Genomic DNA, 18,582 nt, shown 5'->3' with positions numbered 1-18,582 from the left:
TGTGGCCTCTCTCTCTTCCTCAGTACGCGCTGTCACTGTGTCCGTTTCCATCTTGTCCAGCTGTCTGCATCGACGTAGCAGTCCTTGTACCTAGCATCGTGCACAGTGGCGACACAGTAAGGAGGCTCAGAGAGAAATGCCACCGAATTGCTTTTTTTCACAGCCTCGAGTACTTGTTTAAGTTTTAACCCCACAGTCTGTGTGGGCAGTTTTGTTGATCAGGCGTTTCAATGCTGTGACAGGGAGGGGGGGGGGTTATCACGTCTGCTGCAGACACAGTTGATGAGCTTATTTCTCCAGTCAAGATGTTCGAATGGCGCTAAGAGTGTGTTCATGTTCTGAAATGGCATCATTTTACATTTTAGTCATTTAGCAGACGCTCTTATCCAGAGCGACTTACAGTAGTGAATGCATACATTTCATTAAAAAAAAATCCCCCCCATACTGGTCCCCCGTGGGAATCGAACCCACAACCCTGGCGTTGCAAACACCATGCTCTACCAACTGAGCCACATGGGACCATGCATGGCATGGTCCCGTGCATTTGAAATGGCAGCAGCGGTATGGGAACCTGTAACATTCTTGATCGTGCAATAAGGCTTTTCCTCTGTACCAAATCCTCGTCGACCCACAGTGCTGTCAGACTCGGCGTGCTCGCGCGGGAAAATGCCAGTTGTGACGCTAATAGCAGGGATGCTACTAGTAGCTCATAGATGCAGTACGTTTCAACAATACTGTGTAACATCTGAAAAATGGTGTGTAGCGGGGCTCGACCAGTCGGCGAAAACCAACGTCATCCACGACAGAGGACGGTTGATTTGTCAAGGGCAATGAATTCCATTATTTTTTTTTTAATGGATTTTCGGCCTTTTGAGATGTCTGGCAGATTTTTAAATGATTTTAATGTGTTGTGAAGCTAGCCACAATAAGAAATTAGCCACAATTTTGGAATTTGTGGTTTGCCTTCAAAATAAAAGTACCTCCTTTTGAAAGTGATGCAGAAGGTTACAATTGGTGGAATCATGCCATATTTATACTAGATCATGTTAAACAAGGTTGGAATGTGACCCAATGAAAATGGGGTATCAGTCTACTCGGTGACACCCACAGAACACAACTGTGAAGAGTTTACGCAAATATTAGCATTGTGACTGTGTGAAATCACCTCCCCAGTCAGCCTATTGTGTGTACTGACATTCATATTACACTGTACAGTTTTACCCCATTTAATTGATCCCCAATCCTTAGGTATCAGTCTACTCGATACCCAAGATGTTTTTTTCTCAACGTCCTCCTCAGAGTTATCAGACTTCAAGACGCAGTATTGTTTTTCCTCTGGAATACTGTTCAATACACATACAGGTTGACAATAAATGTGGCTCAATTCACAGTTGTTTCAGAGTCCCACAATAAGAGCTACGATGCTAATGTTCTCTGGGTGTCACTGAGTAGACTGATACCCCATGTCATGTCACAATCCATAGGTAAGGCTGTACAGTGAAATAAGTATGCCCCCAATGCAATTCTAAAGTAGAATACATCCAGTGTGATTTAAACAGATTTTTGTAAAATTAACAAATAATTGTCTTTTATTGATTTTTATTTAACAACATTCCAACCTCGTTTAGCATGATCTATTCAATTATGCCATAATTCTACTATTTGTATTCATTTGCATCACTGTCAATGACATCACTGTCAATGACATTATTTTTTTTTATGAGCAGCACTGTAGGTTTGTGAAGCAACTTTACCAGCATCATAGCAGACGTATCGATGAACTGTTGTGACATATGAAGTACGAGTGATGGTGTAATAACTGTGGAAAAATGTATGATCGTGTTAAATTATTATGTGACGTGCAGTCATATTCAGGTTCTGATTTGGTCAAGGAAGTCGGTTAAGAACAAATTCTAATTTACAATGACGGCCCGGACCACGCTGGGCCAATTGTGCGCAGCCCTATGGGACTCCCAATCACGGCCGGATGTGATACAGCCTGGATTCGAACCAGGGACTGTAGTGACGACTCTTGCACTGAAATGCGGTGCCTTAGACCGCTGCGTCCCGTGTGTGTGTATTAACTATATTTAACTGTACTAGAATGCTTTAAAAGGCCTAAAAAAAATCAATATCGGTATCAGCCAAAAATATCATATTGGTGCGTCACTAATTTATAAACATTCTTTAATAAGACTTAAAAAATACTGGATGTTGGCTTATGCTATAAACTAATAGGCCTTTTGCCTATCAAACTGTTGCCAAAACTAAAATAAGTATGAAAATAACTTAAATTAGCGCAACAACAAAAAATAAAAAAGGGAAGAAAAATAGACTGTCATATAGCAGCGACGTTTTGGATATTAAGGGAGACGGGACAATGTGTCATTCCAGACATCGCCCAACCCTTGAGCAGAGTGCATCTGGCTCAGTGCAGCAGTGTATGAACGCGGTTGTGAAACCAGAAGTGTTATGATAAGAACTATCTGCCCTGCAGTTGGCTTCAGCTCACGCGTGTGTGTGGAGAGATAACGCAGCAATGTGTTCCGTCTTGCCAACATCAGATTCTGAGTAAGAGCAGCATTGTTCTTGTTTAACATACTTTCTTTTGCATGTCTCTCTCTTCATCGCAGTCACTCTTGCTGTTTTCTGTCCCTCTCCTCTCTCTTTCTGTCCCTCTCCTCTCTCTTTCTGTCCCTCTCCTCTCTCGTTCTGTCCCTCTCCTCTCTCGTTCTGTCCCTCTCGTTCTGTCTCTCTCGTTCTGTCTCTCTCGTTCTGTCTCTCTCGTTCTGTCTCTCTCGTTCTGTCTCTCTCGTTCCTTCCTCTCGTTCTGTCTCTCTCGTTCTGTCTCTCTCGTTCTGTCTCTCTCGTTCTGTCTCTCTCGTTCTGTCTCTCTCGTTCTGTCTCTCTCGTTCTGTCTCTCTCGTTCTGTCTCTCTCGTTCTGTCTCTCTCGTTCTGTCTCTCTCGTTCTGTCTCCTCTCGTTCTGTCTCTCTCGTTCTGTCCTTCTCGTTCTGTCTCTCTCGTTCTGTCTCTCTCGTTCTGTCTCTCTCGTTCTGTCTCTCTCGTTCTGTCTCTCTCGTTCTGTCTCTCTCGTTCTGTCTCTCGTCGTTCTGTCTCTCGTCGTTCTGTCTCTCTCGTTCTGTCTCTCTCGTTCTGTTCTCCTTCTCGTTCTGTCTCTCTCGTTCTGTCTCTCTCGTTCTGTCTCTCTCGTTCTGTCTCTCTCGTTCTGTCTCTCTCGTTCTGTCTCTCTCGGTCTGTCTCTCTCGTTCTGTCTCTCTCGTTCTGTCTCTCTCGTTCTGTCTCTCTCGTTCTGTCTCTCTCGTTCTGTCTCTCTCGTTCTGTCTCTCTCGTTCTGTCTCTCTCGTTCTGTCTCTCTCGTTCTGTCTCTCTCGTTCTGTCTCTCTCGTTCTGTCTCTCCGTTCTGTCTCTCTCGTTCTGTCTCTCTCGTTCTGTCTCTCTCGTTCTGTCTCTCTCGTTCTGTCTCTCTCGTTCTGTCTCTCTCGTTCTGTCTCTCTCGTTCTGTCTCTCTCGTTCTGTCTCTCTCGTTCTGTCTCTCTCGTTCTGTCTCTCTCTCGTTCTGTCTCTCTCGTTCTGTCTCTCTCGTTCGTCTCTCTCGTTCTGTCTCTCTCGTTCTGTCTCTCTCGTTCTGTCTCTCTCGTTCTGTCTCTCTCGTTCTGTCTCTCTCGTTCTGTCTCTCTCGTTCTGTCTCTCTCGTTCTGTCTCTCCTCGTTCTGTCTCTCTCGTTCTGTCCTCTCTCGTTCTGTCTCTCTCGTTCTGTCTCTCTCGTTCTGTCTCTCTCGTTCTGTCTCTCATCGTTTCTGTCTCTCTCGTTCTGTCTCTCTCGTTCTGTCTCTCTCGTTCTGTCTCTCTCTCGTTCTGTCCTCTCTCGTTCTGTCTCTCTCGTTCTGTCTCTCTCGTTCTGTCTCTCTCGTTCTGTCTCTCTCGTTCTGTCTCTCTCCTCTCTCGTTCTGTCTCTCTCGTTCTGTCTCTCTCGTTCTGTCTCTCTCGTTCTGTCTCTCTCGTTCTGTCTCTCTCGTTCTGTCTTCTTCGTTGCTGTCTCTCTCGTTCTGTCTCTCTCGTTCTGTCTCTCTCGTTCTGTCTCTCTCGTTCTGCTCTCTCGTTTCGCCTCTCTCGTTCTGTCTCTCTCGTTCTGTCTCTCTCGTCTGTTCTCTGTCTTCTCTCGTTCTGTCTCTCTCGTTCTGTCTCTCTCGTTCTGTCTCTCTCGTTCTGTCTCTCTCGTTCTGTCTCTCTCGTTCTGTCTCTCTCGTTCTGTCTCTCTCGTTCTGTCTCTCTCGTTCTGTCTCTCTCGTTCTGTCTCTCTCGTTCTGTCCTCCTCGTTCTGTCTCTCTCGTTCTGTCTCTCCGTTCTGTCTCTCTCGTTCTGTCTCTCTCGTTCTGTCTCTCTCGTTCTGTCTCTCGCGTTCTGTCTCTCTCGTTCTGTCCTCTCTCGTTCTGTCTCTCTCGTTCTGTCTCTCTCGTTCTGTCTCTTCGTCTCTCTCGTCTCTCTCTCGTTCGATAGAGAGAGAGAGAGAGAGAGAGAGAGAGAGAGAGAGAGGAGAGGAGAGAGAGAGAGAGAGAGAGAGAGAGAGAGAGGAGAGAGAGAGAGAGAGAGAGAGAGAGAGAGAGAGAGAGAGAGAGAGAGAGAGAGAGAGAGAGAGAGAGAGAGAGAGAGAGAGAGAGAGAGAGAGAGAGAGAGAGAGAGAGAGAGAGAGAGAGAGAGAGAGAGAGAGAGAGAGAGAGAGAGAGAGAGAGAGAGAGAGAGAGAGAGAGAGAGAGAGAGAGAGAGAGAGAGAGAGAGAGAGAGAGAGAGAGAGAGAGAGAGAGAGAGAGAGAGAGAGAGAGAGAGAGAGAGAGAGAGAGAGAGAGAGAGAGAGAGAGAGAGAGAGAGAGAGAGAGAGAGAGAGAGAGAGAGAGAGAGAGAGAGAGAGAGAAGCTGTGTTAACGGCTGCTTGCCATGCGGTGTTGACTAGATAACCATGTACTTCAAAGGGCATGATTAGTTGAATCAGGTTTGTTGTTGCTTGGTTAGAACACAACCCTGCACCCACACTGGTCCTCTGTGGATAAGAAGCCATGGAACAACGACCATAACGCTCAACTTTTAAATTAATTATCTGATTTACATTTACTGCTATTCTTAATAAGTTAAACTTGTCTTCCTAAAGCCCATCTGAAGACCGGGTTTTTATATCTCCCTCTCTGCTGTGTGTTAACAAGGTACAGGTGGTGAACCGAAAAATAGAATCACCTGGATGAATGAAGGACAAAATAATGACAATGCCCCGTCCCAAACTGCATGAGTAGTCATCTAATAGTCAGCATCTTGTCCCTCATTTGTTAGCATCTTGTCCACCACTGTGGATCTTCTATCCCTGATAATAGTCAGCATCTTGTCCCTCACTTGTCAGCCAGCATCTTGTCCACCACTGTGGATCTTCTATCCCTGATATCTAATAGTCAGCATCTTGTCCCTCACTTGTAGGTGTTCTATTGATGATATCCCTCAACCCTAATCGTATTCTCTCTGCATCAATGACTACCTGTCCACTCCAGAGGTCTTGGAATACAGAGGTTTCTAATTGTTTGTAATTGTTTCTCATCTTGGTAAAGACACCATGGCTAGATTAACAAAACAGCTCCAAAAATAATTTGCTATTCTTAATTATCTATTTTGTTTTACTTCAATGTGGCTTTTGACGTTTATCATAGTCTGCTGCTGGAAAAACGGATGTGTTATGGCTTTACACCCCCTGCTATAATGTGGATTAAGAGTTACCTGTCTAACAGACACACAGAGGGTGTTCTTTAATGGAAGCCTCTCCAACATAATCCAGGTAGAATCAGGAAATCCCCAGGGCAGCTGTCTAGGCCCTGTACTTTTTTTCAATCTTTACTAACAACATGCCACTGGCCTTGAATAAGCCAATGTGTCTATGTATGCGGATGACTCAACACTATACACATCAGCTACTACAGCGAGTGAAATGACTGCAACACTTAACAAAGAACTGCTGTTAGTTTCAGAATGGGTGGCATGGAAGGGTCTGAATAGTTATGTAAGGTATTTTTTTTATTTTTATACATTTGCAAAAAATTCTTCACCTGTTTTAGATTTGTCATGATGGTGTGTTGTATAGATTAATGAGAAACATTTAATCAATTTTATAATAAGGCTGTAACGTAACAAAATGTGGAAAACAGTGATGGGACCGCAGGAAGAGTAGCTGCTGCCTTGGCAGGAACTAATGGGGATCCTTAATTAATAAAAACAGCAGAGAATCCCCTCCTGGATCAAGTGCCTTGCTGTCTAATATATGATTTGTGCATGCAACAAACTGAGTAGCGTTTTTGAGTTACTTGTTTAACTTTATGACCTTGTCTGTCCTGAAAATAGTTTCAGAGTCCGTATAAAATATTCTCTATGCTCTCGTTAGCATTCTCTATGGGATTTTACATGTAATTGCTAGCATTGCTAACCTTCAGATTACAGAAGCCCAGTAGGGTTTGAAAATGGCACCCTTTGGGTTCAGTGTCGGTATTACTGACTATCCAGGTATGGCACAAGGGTGGTATTAAGGTATGAGAATCTGGATACCGCCCAAGCCAACACCTGGACTGCTGTCCTGTCATGTCGTCAGGTGCCACAAAGAGGGACTTAGGAAAATTTATGGGCAGCACGGCTGGCCCGTAAATGTACACAGAGAGGAGCTCAAAGTAGAGGAGAGATTTGACTTCATCACTACTATGTATTTGTGAGAGGTATTGACCTGCTGAATGCACCGACGTGTCTGTTTTTCAAGCTACTAGCACACAGCTCAGACACCCATTCATACCCAACAAGACATATCACCAGAGGTCTCTTCACAGTCCCCAAGTCCAGAACAGACTATGGGAGGCGCACAGTACTACATAGAGCCATGACTACATGGAACTCTATTCCACATCAGGTAACTGACGCAAGCAGTAAAATCAGATAAGATAAAGCAGGTAAAAATACATCTTATGGAACAGTGGGGACTGTGAAGAGACATGTTAACATACGCACTATACACACACACGTACACATGGATTTTGTGCTGTAGAGTAGTGGCCTGAGAGACTTGATGTGTTTATAAAATCTGGTGTGTTTTATGATGTTTTTAACATTGTATATAATTGCCTTTACCCCTGGAAGAGTAGCTGCAGCTATTGGGGATCCATAATAAACACTACAGCCATAATATAGAAGCCTGGGATCCATAATATAGAAACAGCCTGGGATCCGTAATATAGAAACAGCCTGGGATCCGTAATATAGAAACAGCCTGGGATCCGTAATATAGAAACAGCCTGGGATCCGTAATATAGAAACAGCCTGGGATCCGTAATATAGAAACAGCCTGGGATCCGTAATATAGAAACAGCCTGGGATCCGTAATATAGAAGAAGCCTGGGATCCGTAATATAGAAACAGCCTGGGATCCGTAATATAGAAACAGCCTGGGATCCGTAATATAGAAACAGCCTGGGATCCGTAATATAGAAACAGCCTGGGATCCGTAATATAGAAACAGCCTGGGATCCGTAATATAGAAGAAGCCTGGGATCCGTAATATAGAAACAGCCTGGGATCCGTAATATAGAAACAGCCTGGGATCCGTAATATAGAAACAGCCTGGGATCCGTAATATAGAAACAGCCTGGGATCCGTAATATAGAAACAGCCTGGGATCCGTAATATAGAAACAGCCTGGGATCCGTAATATAGAAGCCTGTAAGAGTCGATCACTGAATTCATATCGGTCCTGTACTGTACACGATAGAAATGTATGTGAGCTGTACTGCTCTGTAACATAACTCTTCTACTTCCTCCCTTCTATATATACACACACACACACACACACACACACACACACACTCTGTAACGTAGGCCTCACCCACCCACTCATCTCTCGTAAGGCCCCAGTAAGACCTCAGCAGCACATGCAGTACCACACGGTCTGGTCGGTGCAGCACGACAAATACACCCCTACTTAAAAAAAATAAAAAAATGTTTAAAAAAAATATATATATTTGTCTGGCTACTCTGTGTGCTTGTGGAAAACACTGCTACCAGTTCCTCTCTAGGTTTCTTCCTAGGTTCCTGCCTTTCTAGGGGTTTTTTCCTAGCCACCGTGCTTCTACATCTGCGTTGTTGCTGTTTTTAGGCTGGGTTTTCTGTATAAGCGCTTCGTGACATCAGCTGACGTAAAAAAGGGCTTTATCTGGGATCCTTGGGACGTTCCTATCCCATTTTGAAGTTTTACATTTTTAAAGATGCTATAATTCTAAACGTTTCAGTTTATAGGACAAAACAAGCAAGCAAGTGTAGATAATCATTGTACCATCTAAAACCGCTGTGAAATATATATTTTCTATAACCAAAAAATGTAGTATTTTCAGCTGTTTTGAAGCTGAAACCAAAAGACAATGTATGATCAGTAGGACAACACATGACCATAGACTTAGGTGGGTGTGTGTGTGGGTGCGAGGGAGATTTCCCTGTGAGAGAGCCCCTAACCTAATGATTCACACAGTTTTCCCCCTATGCTGCTCTGTATTTCTATACATGTCACTGTACTTCTCTACATGTCATAGTAATGCCACTTTCAACAGTTTATGGAAACTTCCACGTGAACCATGTAGCAATGCATACAAAGTAGTATCGGCCTATGAGCCTTCTGGTTTTGAATCACTGTTACAGAATACATTACCCTCTTCTCTCCCACAGTTATTTTTCATGGTTTGTAATTGTCGGACCCCAGGAAGTTTGAATAAAATACAATTTGAAATTATGTTTAATTTTGGAGGCGACGTGTTTGGCTTATTTGTAGGTTCTGTAAGTTTAAGCGTCATTGTATTGGTATCGAGGGGGGAGGGGATATGTCTTAAGTGAATGACTTGAAATTCTCATCATGGCCTCCTTCCTGTGTTGTTGTAGGAGCGTAATGAGCCGTAGCTGTCATAGCTCATCACACAACTAACATGACATACGCTATATACAGTTGAAGTTGGAAGTTTACATTAGAGGTCAACCGATTAATCGGAATGGCCGATTTTAATTAGGGCTGATTTCAAGTTTTCATAACAATCGGTAATCGGTATTTTTGGCCGCCGATAAAATATATATATATATATATATATATATATTTTTAAACTTTATTTAACTAGGCAAGTCAGTTAAGAATACATTCTTATTTTCAATGACGGCCTAGGAACGGTGGGTTAACTGCCTTGTTCAGGGGCAGAACAACAGATTTCTACCTTGTCAGCTCGGGGATGCAACCTTACGTTAACTAGCCCAACGCTCTAACCACCTGCTTTACGTTGCCAAGGTAAGTTGATAGCTAGCATTAAACTTATCTTATAAAAAAAACTATCAATTAATCATAAACACTAGTTAACTACACATGGTTGATGATATTACTAGTTTATTTAGCCTGTCCTGCTTTGCATATAATCGATGTGGCGCGCATTCGCGAAAAAGGACTGTCTTTGCTCCGACGTGTACCTAACCATAAACCTCAATGTCTTTCTTAAAATCAATACACAAGTATATATTTTTAAACCTGCATATTTAGTTAATATTGCCTGCTAACATGAATTTCTTTTAACTAGAGAAAATGTGTCACTTCTCTTGCAAACAGAGTCAGGGTATATGCAGCAGTTTGGGCCGCCTGGCTTGTTGCGAACTGTGAAGACTATTTCTTCCTAACAAAGACAGCCTACTTCGCCAAACGGGGGATGATTTAACAAAAAATATCCTGTGGAATAAATGAAGGAACCGCTTTTCAGATTTTGCTAGAAGGTGTCATGGGAATTGTGACTCGCACTTTGGTAGTCAATTCTTACCATGCCCATTATTAAAATAGGATTTCCTGCATAGAGAAATTACAGTTTTTGTTTTCAGCATTCATCACATTTAAACTCTATTTTTATTATTCAAACAGTTGAGAGTATTTGTCTCCTAAGCAGACTCTTCAGTATCGTTGTCACTTCAGAGCTGTGTGTGTGTGTGTGTGTGTGTGTGTGTGTGTGTGTGTGTGTGTGTGTGTATGTATACATATACATAGAAAAAAATAAAGCATAATAATAATCGGCCGATTTAATCGGTATCGGCTTTCTTGGCCCTCCAATAATCGGTATCGGCGTTGAAAAATCATAATCGGTCGACCCCTAGTTTACATACACACTTAGGTTGGAGTAATTCCCTGTAGCTCAGTTGGTAGAGCATGGTGTTTGCAACACCAGGGTTGTGGGTTCGATTCCCACAGGGGGCCAGCACAGAAAAAAAAAAAAAAAAAAAAAATGTATGAAATTGTATGAAATGTATGCATTCACTACTGTAAGTCGCTCTGGATAAGAGCGTCTGCTAAATGACTAAAATGTAATGTAAATGTAATTTTAAAACTCGTTTTTCAACCACTCCACAAATTTCTTGTTGACTTTTGGCATGTGTATGACACAAGTAATTTTTCCAACAATTGTTTACAGACAGATTGTTCCACCTATAATTTACTGTATCACAATTCCAGTGGGTCAGAAGTTTACAGTCAACTGACTGTGCCTTTTTATTTAACAGCTTGGAAAATTCCAGAAAATTATGTCATGGCTTTAGTAGCTTCCGATAGGCTAATTGAGATCATTTGAGAATTGTCGATGTTCTCTTCCTGTGCATTGTAAGAGCATGATTAGCCTGTAGCTAGTCACACGGCTAATGTGTCATAACATATCATAACATGCAGTGTTAATGGTTTCTACATAACATGTCTTCTGTTGTAGGTGCATGATGAGCGTGCTGGGCCGTAGCTGTCGTAGCTAGTCACACGGTGGGTGGGAGGGAGTCTGTCCGCACCACCAGCACACTGCACCATGGCCAAACCCGGGACCGACAGAGATGGAGCCATGGTGGAAAAACCGACTGGGAAGAAGGTACGCGATATATACACACAGCATATATTTTACACCCGCCCGGCACGATCTGTTCTAGAAACAACCCCTAGCTTCTCTTTATCTCTTTCGGCACGTATGTCCTAGCTCCTACCCCCTGGGAACAAATATATGGTATAAAGTTTGAGTTAGCAGGTAGGATATGGTCAGATCTCTAAGATAGTAAGCAGAGCATGTGAGCGGATTAGGGCTGTCTCTGACGACAACAACAATGGCAGACCAAGAGTCGTCTATTCTTTTAGATCAATCGATTGATCGAAATGTTCATATATAGGTACACCCTATGTGTTAAGAAATGAACTATATGTTGGCTACTGAGCTTGTCTGATGCTTTAAGCACTGATATTACAAATGAAGACACACAAATGACTAAAGAGGGAGCCAGAGATCAATATAGCCTAACCCGACGAAAATAACCTGTTCCCGAACGCCCCCCTTCCCAGCTACTGCTGATCTTCGACGATTCTACCACTTTGCTCCTGAACTTGCCGGTGATGGGCTACACCAGCGCGCGGCAACCTTTTTTTTCCATTTTTAAGTGCAAAGATATCGAACCATTTTCTATAATTTGCATATGCCCGTTTTCGTGAAAGAGTTTAATTTATAAGGCTTCATATGTCAAAATCTGTCTTTTTATTTTTTACATTTTAGTCATTTAGCAGACGCTCTTATCCAGAGCGACTTACAGTAGTGAATGCATACATTTCATTTCATGCATTTATTTGTACTGGCCCATCAAATTCTTATTTTCAATGGTCCTGTGTGGCTCAGTTGGTAGAGCATAGTGTTTGCAACGCCAGGGTTGTGGGTTCGATTCCCACGGGAGACCAATACAGAGAAAAAAATGTATAAAATGTATGCATTCACTACTGTAAGTCGCTCTGGATAAGAATGTCTGCTAAATGACTAAAATGTAAAATGTAATGTATGCAATGACGGCCTAGGAACACTGTGTTTAACTGCCTTGTTCAGGGGCAGAACGACAGATTTTTACCTTGTCAGCTCGGGGATTCAATCTAGCAACCTTCCGGTTACTAGTCCAACGCTCTAACCACTAGGCTACCTGTCGCCCCAAGTAAAGTAAATTGGCTTACAATGAAAGAGCAAGTAATTTTTTTGCATAAACGATGCATGGCCATCAGATTTCTTATGTTTACCATTTATATTCTAGATAGAATGTAGCCAGCTACATTTCCTAATGTTTTGCTTGACGTTAATCTAAATCTACTGGAGAAAAGCAACCAAAGCCTCTTCCTCTCTGCCGTCAGAGAGGAAGAGGAAGAGTGCCGTTCGTGAATGTGTCTGAAGACGATAGCAAAGATTTCTCATCCGAGTGAAGATGTGTAACTGAAGCACAACATTTTGTCTGAAGCCGAGCAGAAATTTACAATAAGAACAGATCTAACACTTTAGAACTCCGTTTACAAAACGCAGCAAGATATTTATTCAGCGTTTTTTAAAATTTAATTACATTTTTCTGCATGGAAAAAAAACACTGAATTCTGCGTTAACGTAACCCCTGTTACAATTCATTCCCCCCCCCCCCCCCCCTTTTTTCCCCCAGAGCAAAGATAAGATTTCCCTGTTCACCAAGACTCCGAAGCTTGACCGCGGTGAGTTGCCGGGGGGGAAGGAAGGGAAACCACCCAAGTCTTCCATGAAACGCAAACTGTCCTTCACTGTGAGCCCCCCTTGCAACAAGGAGAGAGAATCAGACACAGGTACCAACACCCCACGTCTCACATGGCTATTTCACAACTGTGTGTGTGTGTGTGTGTGTGTGTGTGTGTGTGTGTGTGTGTGTGTGTGTGCGCGGTGAGAGAGATAGTGATTGGGTATATTTATTTAAAAAAAAACTAAAAAAAAAACATTTTTAATATATTTTTGTATTTTATTTGGATACAACAAATAGTGTCTTATAAAGCCAATGTGGGCTGGGCATCCATGCAGATGCATGATACTATAATACAATCGATCATGTGCTGTACCTTCATAAATAATAGTGTATATCTAGTGTAAGGGTGTATATCTAGTATAAGGGTGTACAGTGGCCCGGGGCATTTTTATGCCCCCCTCCCCAAGTTTTCTGAGCAAAAAAAAAGTTATTGTTGGACATAAGACTGTAACAACACCAGGAGATCAGCTCAAAGTGATTTAAAAATATATATATATTTTGGAAATCTGTTCCAAAGTATTCCCACGCATAATAGAGAGACATTTTTTTGATCGAATACAAATTCAAGCTAGGTTTGAAATGTATTATGCTTTAGTCAAAATATTTTATCCGTTTGTGCTTCTTGCGGTCAAATTGCAGTCGACTAATTATTTGTAATTATGTTCCGGCCCTTTGACCATCCGGTCAAGAAAAATTCGGCCCACGGCTGAATCTTGTTGATGATCCCTGTAATAGTATAAATCTAGTATACTTAGATTGGAGTCAACTTGTTTTTCAACCACTCCACAAATTTCTTGTTAACAAACTATAGTTTTGGCAAGTCGGTTAGGACATCTACTTTGTGCATGACAGAACAAATTTTTCAAACAATTGTTTACAGATAGATTATTTCACTTATAATTCACTGTATCACAATTCCAGTGGGTCAGAAGTTTAGATACGGTAAGTTGACTGTGCCTTTTAAACAGCTTGGAAAATTCCAGAAAATGATGTCATGGCTTTAGAAGCTTCTGACATCATTTGAGTCAATTGGAGGTGTACCTGTGGATGTATTTCAAGGCCTACCTTCAAACTCATTGCCTCTTTGCTTGACATCATCTGAAAATCAAAAGAAATCAGCCAAGACCTCAGAAAAGAAATTGTAGACCTCCACATGTCTGGTTCATCCTTGAGAGCAATTTACAAATGCCAGAAGGTACCACATTCATCTGTACAAACAATAGTACGCAAGTATAAACACCATGGGACCACGCAGCCATCATACCACTCAGGAAGGAGACGCGTTCTGTCTCCTAGAGATGAACGTACTTTGGTGCGAAAAGTGCAACTCAATCCCAGAACAACAGCAAAGGGCCTTGTGAAGATGCTGGAGGAAACAGGTACAAAAGTATCTATATCCACAGTAAACGAGTCCTATATCGACATAACCTGAAAGGCCGCTCAGCAAGGAAGAAGCCACAGCTCCAAAACCTCCATTAAAAAAAGCCAGACTACGGTTTGCAACTGCACATGGGGACAAAGATCGTACTTTTTTGAGAAATGTCCTCTGGTCTGATAAAACAAAAATAGAACTGTTTGGCCATAATGACCATCGTTATGTTTGGAGGAAAAAGGGGGAGGCTTGCAAGAACACCATCCCAACCGTGAAGCACGGGGGTGGCAGCATCATGTTGTGGGGGTGCTTTGCTGCAGGAGGGACTGGTGCACTTCACTAAATAGATGGCATCATGAGGCAGGAAAATGATGTGGATATATTGAAGCAACATCTCAAGACATTAGTCAGGAAGTTAAAGCTTGGTCGCGAATGGGTCTTCCAAATTGACAATGACCCAAGCATACTCCCAAAGTTGTGGCAAAATGGCTTAAGGACAACAAAGTCAAGGTATTAGAGTGGCCATCACAAAGCCCTGACCTCAATCCTATAGAAAATGTGTGGGCAGAACTGAAAAAGCGTGTGTGAGCAAGGAGGCCTACAAACCTGACTCAGTTACACCAGCTCTGTCAGGAGGAATGGGCCAAAATTCACCCAACTTATTGTGGGAAGCTTGTGGAAGGCTACCCAAAATGTTTAACCCAAGTTAAACAATTTAAAGGCAATGCTAGCAAATACTAATTGAGTGTATGTAAACTTCTGACCCACTGGGATCGTGATGAAAGAAATAAAATAAATCATTCTCTCTACTATTATTCTGACATTTCACATTCTTAAAATAAAGTGGTGATCCTAACTGACCTAAAGACGGGGAATTATTACTAGGATTAAATGTCAGGAATTGTGAAACAAAGTTTTAAATGTATTTGGTTAAGGTGTATGTAAACTTCCGACTTCAACTGTATGTAAACATGTTCACAGTAACGTTAAGTAAACACCATCTGTACTGGTATGATACGTGGTACATTGTTCATAGTAACGTTAAGTAAACAACACAATCTGAACGTTTCTAAAGTCGTTGGTTACTCTAACTAAGTAGCTCTTGACAGGAGCGTCTGCTAAATGACTAAAATATGAACGTTACATGCTGCAGTCAGATTGCAGGGGGGGGGGGGGGGGGGGTTGTTCATCTACACCACCAACATATTCAGATTCTTGTTTTCACTTCAACTCAAAATCTGGAACAACCAGAGAGAATCTGTAATGTACTGAGGCAATAGTAGCATTGTAGCCTGAGCTCATTTGCTGGTATAACTAAGCCTTCATCTGGTGTAATGGCTTGATACTTTCTGTGTTGAGCTTCCCTGTAACCAGTCACACACACACACACACACACACACACACACACACACACACACACACACACACACACACACACACACACACACACACACACACACACACACACACACAGAGTCCCCTGTAATCCAACCAACCCATGGTTTGGATATTGAAACTCCTTTTTGCAACTTTCCCAACAACACACACAGTGTGCTGCTTTTTCTTTTGAAGTCAATAAACAGTCATTTTCAGTCAGATCCTGGATATGAAACTGGGTTGAAACTGGAGGTTGAATCTGTAATTACTATAAAGGAAGAAGGGCCTTGGGTAAGGTGGCCTAAACAGGACACACTTAGGCCTACACACTCAGTGAACCGTTACTCGGTCTCCTCCACGTTTTAGCTCTGAATAAATGTTACACTGACTGTTCTCCCATAATCCCATGGAGTAGGCCTGCCCCTGGTCGTAATCTCCTCCCCATTTTTAGCGCAGACGAAGTGTATTGAGTGTACAATACATAACTCTTGAGTAGAAGTTTGAGTTGCGCTGTGACAATTCCTAATTGTGTTAAAGGATAAGTATTTTTGTTAAATCTTAAGTTAAGTCAAATCCTGGCTTCTGGTTCAAGCTGACCTGATGAAGTGCATTTGGAAAATATTCAGACCCCTTGACTTTTTCCACATTTTGTTACGTTACAGCCTTATTCTAAAATGTATTAAAAAAAATGTTTCTTCCCCTCATCAATCTACACACAATACAGCATAATGAATATTGGTTTCATCAGACCAGAGAATCTTGTTTCTCATGGTCTGAGAGTCCTTTAGGTGCCTTTTGGCAAACTCCGAGTGGGCTGTCATTTGCCTTTTACTGAGGAGTGGCTACCCTCTGGCCACTCTACCATAAAGGCCTGATTGGTGGAGTGCTGCAGAGATGGTTGTCCTTCTGGAATGTTCTCCCATCTCCACAGAGGAACTCTGGAGCTCTATCAGAGTGACCATCAGGTTCTTGGTCACCTCCCTGACCAAGGCCCTTCTCCCCCGTTTGCTTAGTTTGACCGGGCGGGCGAACTTCTTCCATTTAAGAATGATGGAGGGCACTGTGTTCTTGGACCTTTAATGCTGCATAAATATTTCAGTACCCTTCCCCAGATCTGTGCCTCGGCACAATCCTGTCTCTGAGCTCTACGGATAATTCCTTCGACCTCATGGCTTGTTTTTCAAATAAAATGTAATAAAATGTTATTTGTCACATGCGCCGAATTCAACAGTGAATTGCTTACTTTAAAGCCCTTAACCAACAACGCATTTTTAACAAAAAATAAATAAAAGTAACAAGTTATTCAAGAGCGGCAGTAAAATAACAATGTGGAGGCTATATACAGGGGCTACCAGTACAGAGTCAATGTGGAGGCTATATACAGGGGGTACCGGTACAGAGTCAATGTGGAGGCTATATACAGGGGGTACCGGTACAGAGTCAATGTGAAGGTTATATACAGGGTGTTACGGTACAAAGTCAATGTGGAGGCTATATACAGGGTGTTACGGTACAGAGTCAATGTGGAGGCTATATACAGGGGATACCGGTACAGAGTCAATGTGCGGGGGCACCGGTTAGTCGAGGAAATTTAGGTAATATGTACATCTGGGTAGAGTTATTAAAGTGACTATGCATAGATGATAACAACAGAGAGTAGCAGCGGTGTAAAAGGGGGAGGTGGGCAATGCAAATAGTCTGGGTAGACATTTGATTAGCTATTCAGAAGTCTTATGGCTTGGGGGTAGAAGATGTTTAGAAGCCTCTTGGACCTAGACTTTGCGCTCCGGTACCGCTTGCCATGCGGTAGAAGAGAGAACAGTCTATGACTAGGGTGGCTGGAGTCTTTGAAATATTTTTAGGTCCTTCCTCTGACACCGCCTGGTATAGAGGTCCAGGATGGCAGGAAGCTTGGCCCCAGTGATGTAATGGACCGTACGCACTACCTTCTGTAGCGCCTTGTGGTCGGAGGCCGAGCAGGTGCCATACCAGGCGGTGACGCAACCGGTCAGGATGCTCTCAGTGGTGCAGCTGTGGAACCTTTTTCAGGATCTGAAGAACCATGACAAATCTTTTCAGTCTCCTGAGGGGGAATAGGTTTTGTCGTCCCCTCTTCACGACTGTCTTGGTGTGCTTGGACCATGATAGCTTGTTGGTGATGTGGACACCAAGGAATTTGAAGCTCTCAACCTGCTCCACTACAGCCCCGTCGATGAGAATGGGGGCTTGCTCGGTCCTATTTTTCCTGTAGTCCACAATCATCTCCTTTGTCTTGATCACGTTAGCGGAGAGGTTGTTGTCCTGGCACCACACGGCCAGGTCTCTGACCTCCTCCCTGTAGGCTGTCTTGTCGTTGTCGGTGATCATGTTGTCATCGGCAAACTTAATGATGGTGTTGCAGTCGTGAGTGAACAGGGTGAGGGGACTGAGCACGCACCCCTGAGGGGCCCCGGTGTTGAGGATCAGCGTGGCAGATGTGTTGTTACCTATCCTTACCACCTTGGGGTGGCCCATCAGGAAGTCCAGGATCCAGTTGCAGAGGGAGGTGTTTAGTCCCAGGTTCCTTAGCTTAGTGATGAGCTTTGAGGGCACTATGGTGTTGAACACTGAGCTGTAGTCAATGAATAGCATTCTCACATAGGTGTTCCTTTTGTCCAGGTGGGAAAGAGCAGTGTGGAGTGCAATAGAGATTGCATCATCTGTGGATCTGTTGGGGCGGTATGCAAATTGGAGTGGGTCTAGAGTTTCTGGGATAATGGTGTTGATGTGAGTCATTAACAGCCTTCAAAAGCACTTCATGGCTACAGACTGCAGGTTGCTTTTGTGTTCTTGGGCACAGGGACTACGGTGGTCTGCTTGAAACATGTTGGTATTACAGACTCAATCAGGGACCAGTTGAAAATGTCAATGAAAACACCTGTCAGTTGGTCAGCACATGCCCGGGGTTTCTAGGCCACATCTTGACGTGTGAGAGTTTGACTTGGAACAGCCTACAACAGAGGAGCAAGTTGTCTGCTTTTTGGGGTAGTGAAGGAAAGCAACAGGCCACTTCCACCCTGGATTTTCACTGCCTCCTGTAATGAGTCATGTGTGAATGAGTGTGTGTGTGAGAGAGAGGCGTGCATTAATGCGTTGCTTTCCCCCTGCTCTCTCTCTCTCCCTCTCCTTCACTCCTCCTTATCTTCTCTC

At 43.0% G+C, this 18,582-nt stretch overlaps 1 protein-coding gene across 6 annotated transcripts in view; it reads left to right on the top strand.

Moving 5' to 3' along the window:
- LOC115157604 (ankyrin repeat domain-containing protein 12) overlaps nt 1-18,582 on the top strand; it is a 48,930-nt gene that overhangs the window by 9,655 nt on the left and 20,693 nt on the right. For 3 of the 6 annotated variants that reach the window (XM_029705991.1, XM_029705992.1, XM_029705994.1), the window contains exons 2-3: nt 10,802-10,951; nt 12,534-12,690. In XM_029705991.1, coding sequence (XP_029561851.1) covers nt 10,892-10,951; nt 12,534-12,690 — 217 coding nt within the window. In that variant the 5' untranslated portion in view covers nt 10,802-10,891. Of the gene's footprint in view, nt 1-5,483; nt 5,573-10,801; nt 10,952-12,533; nt 12,691-18,582 lie in introns of all 6 variants that reach the window. The other 3 variants (XM_029705995.1, XM_029705996.1, XM_029705993.1) reach the window with 2 other exon arrangements.

Source organism: Salmo trutta, chromosome 21, assembly GCF_901001165.1.
Source record: "Salmo trutta chromosome 21, fSalTru1.1, whole genome shotgun sequence".
In the NCBI taxonomy this organism is placed as follows: Eukaryota; Metazoa; Chordata; class Actinopteri; order Salmoniformes; family Salmonidae; genus Salmo; species Salmo trutta.
The sequence above is the reverse complement of the archived record's forward strand: the minus strand, read 5'-3'. Positions and strand labels throughout refer to the sequence as shown.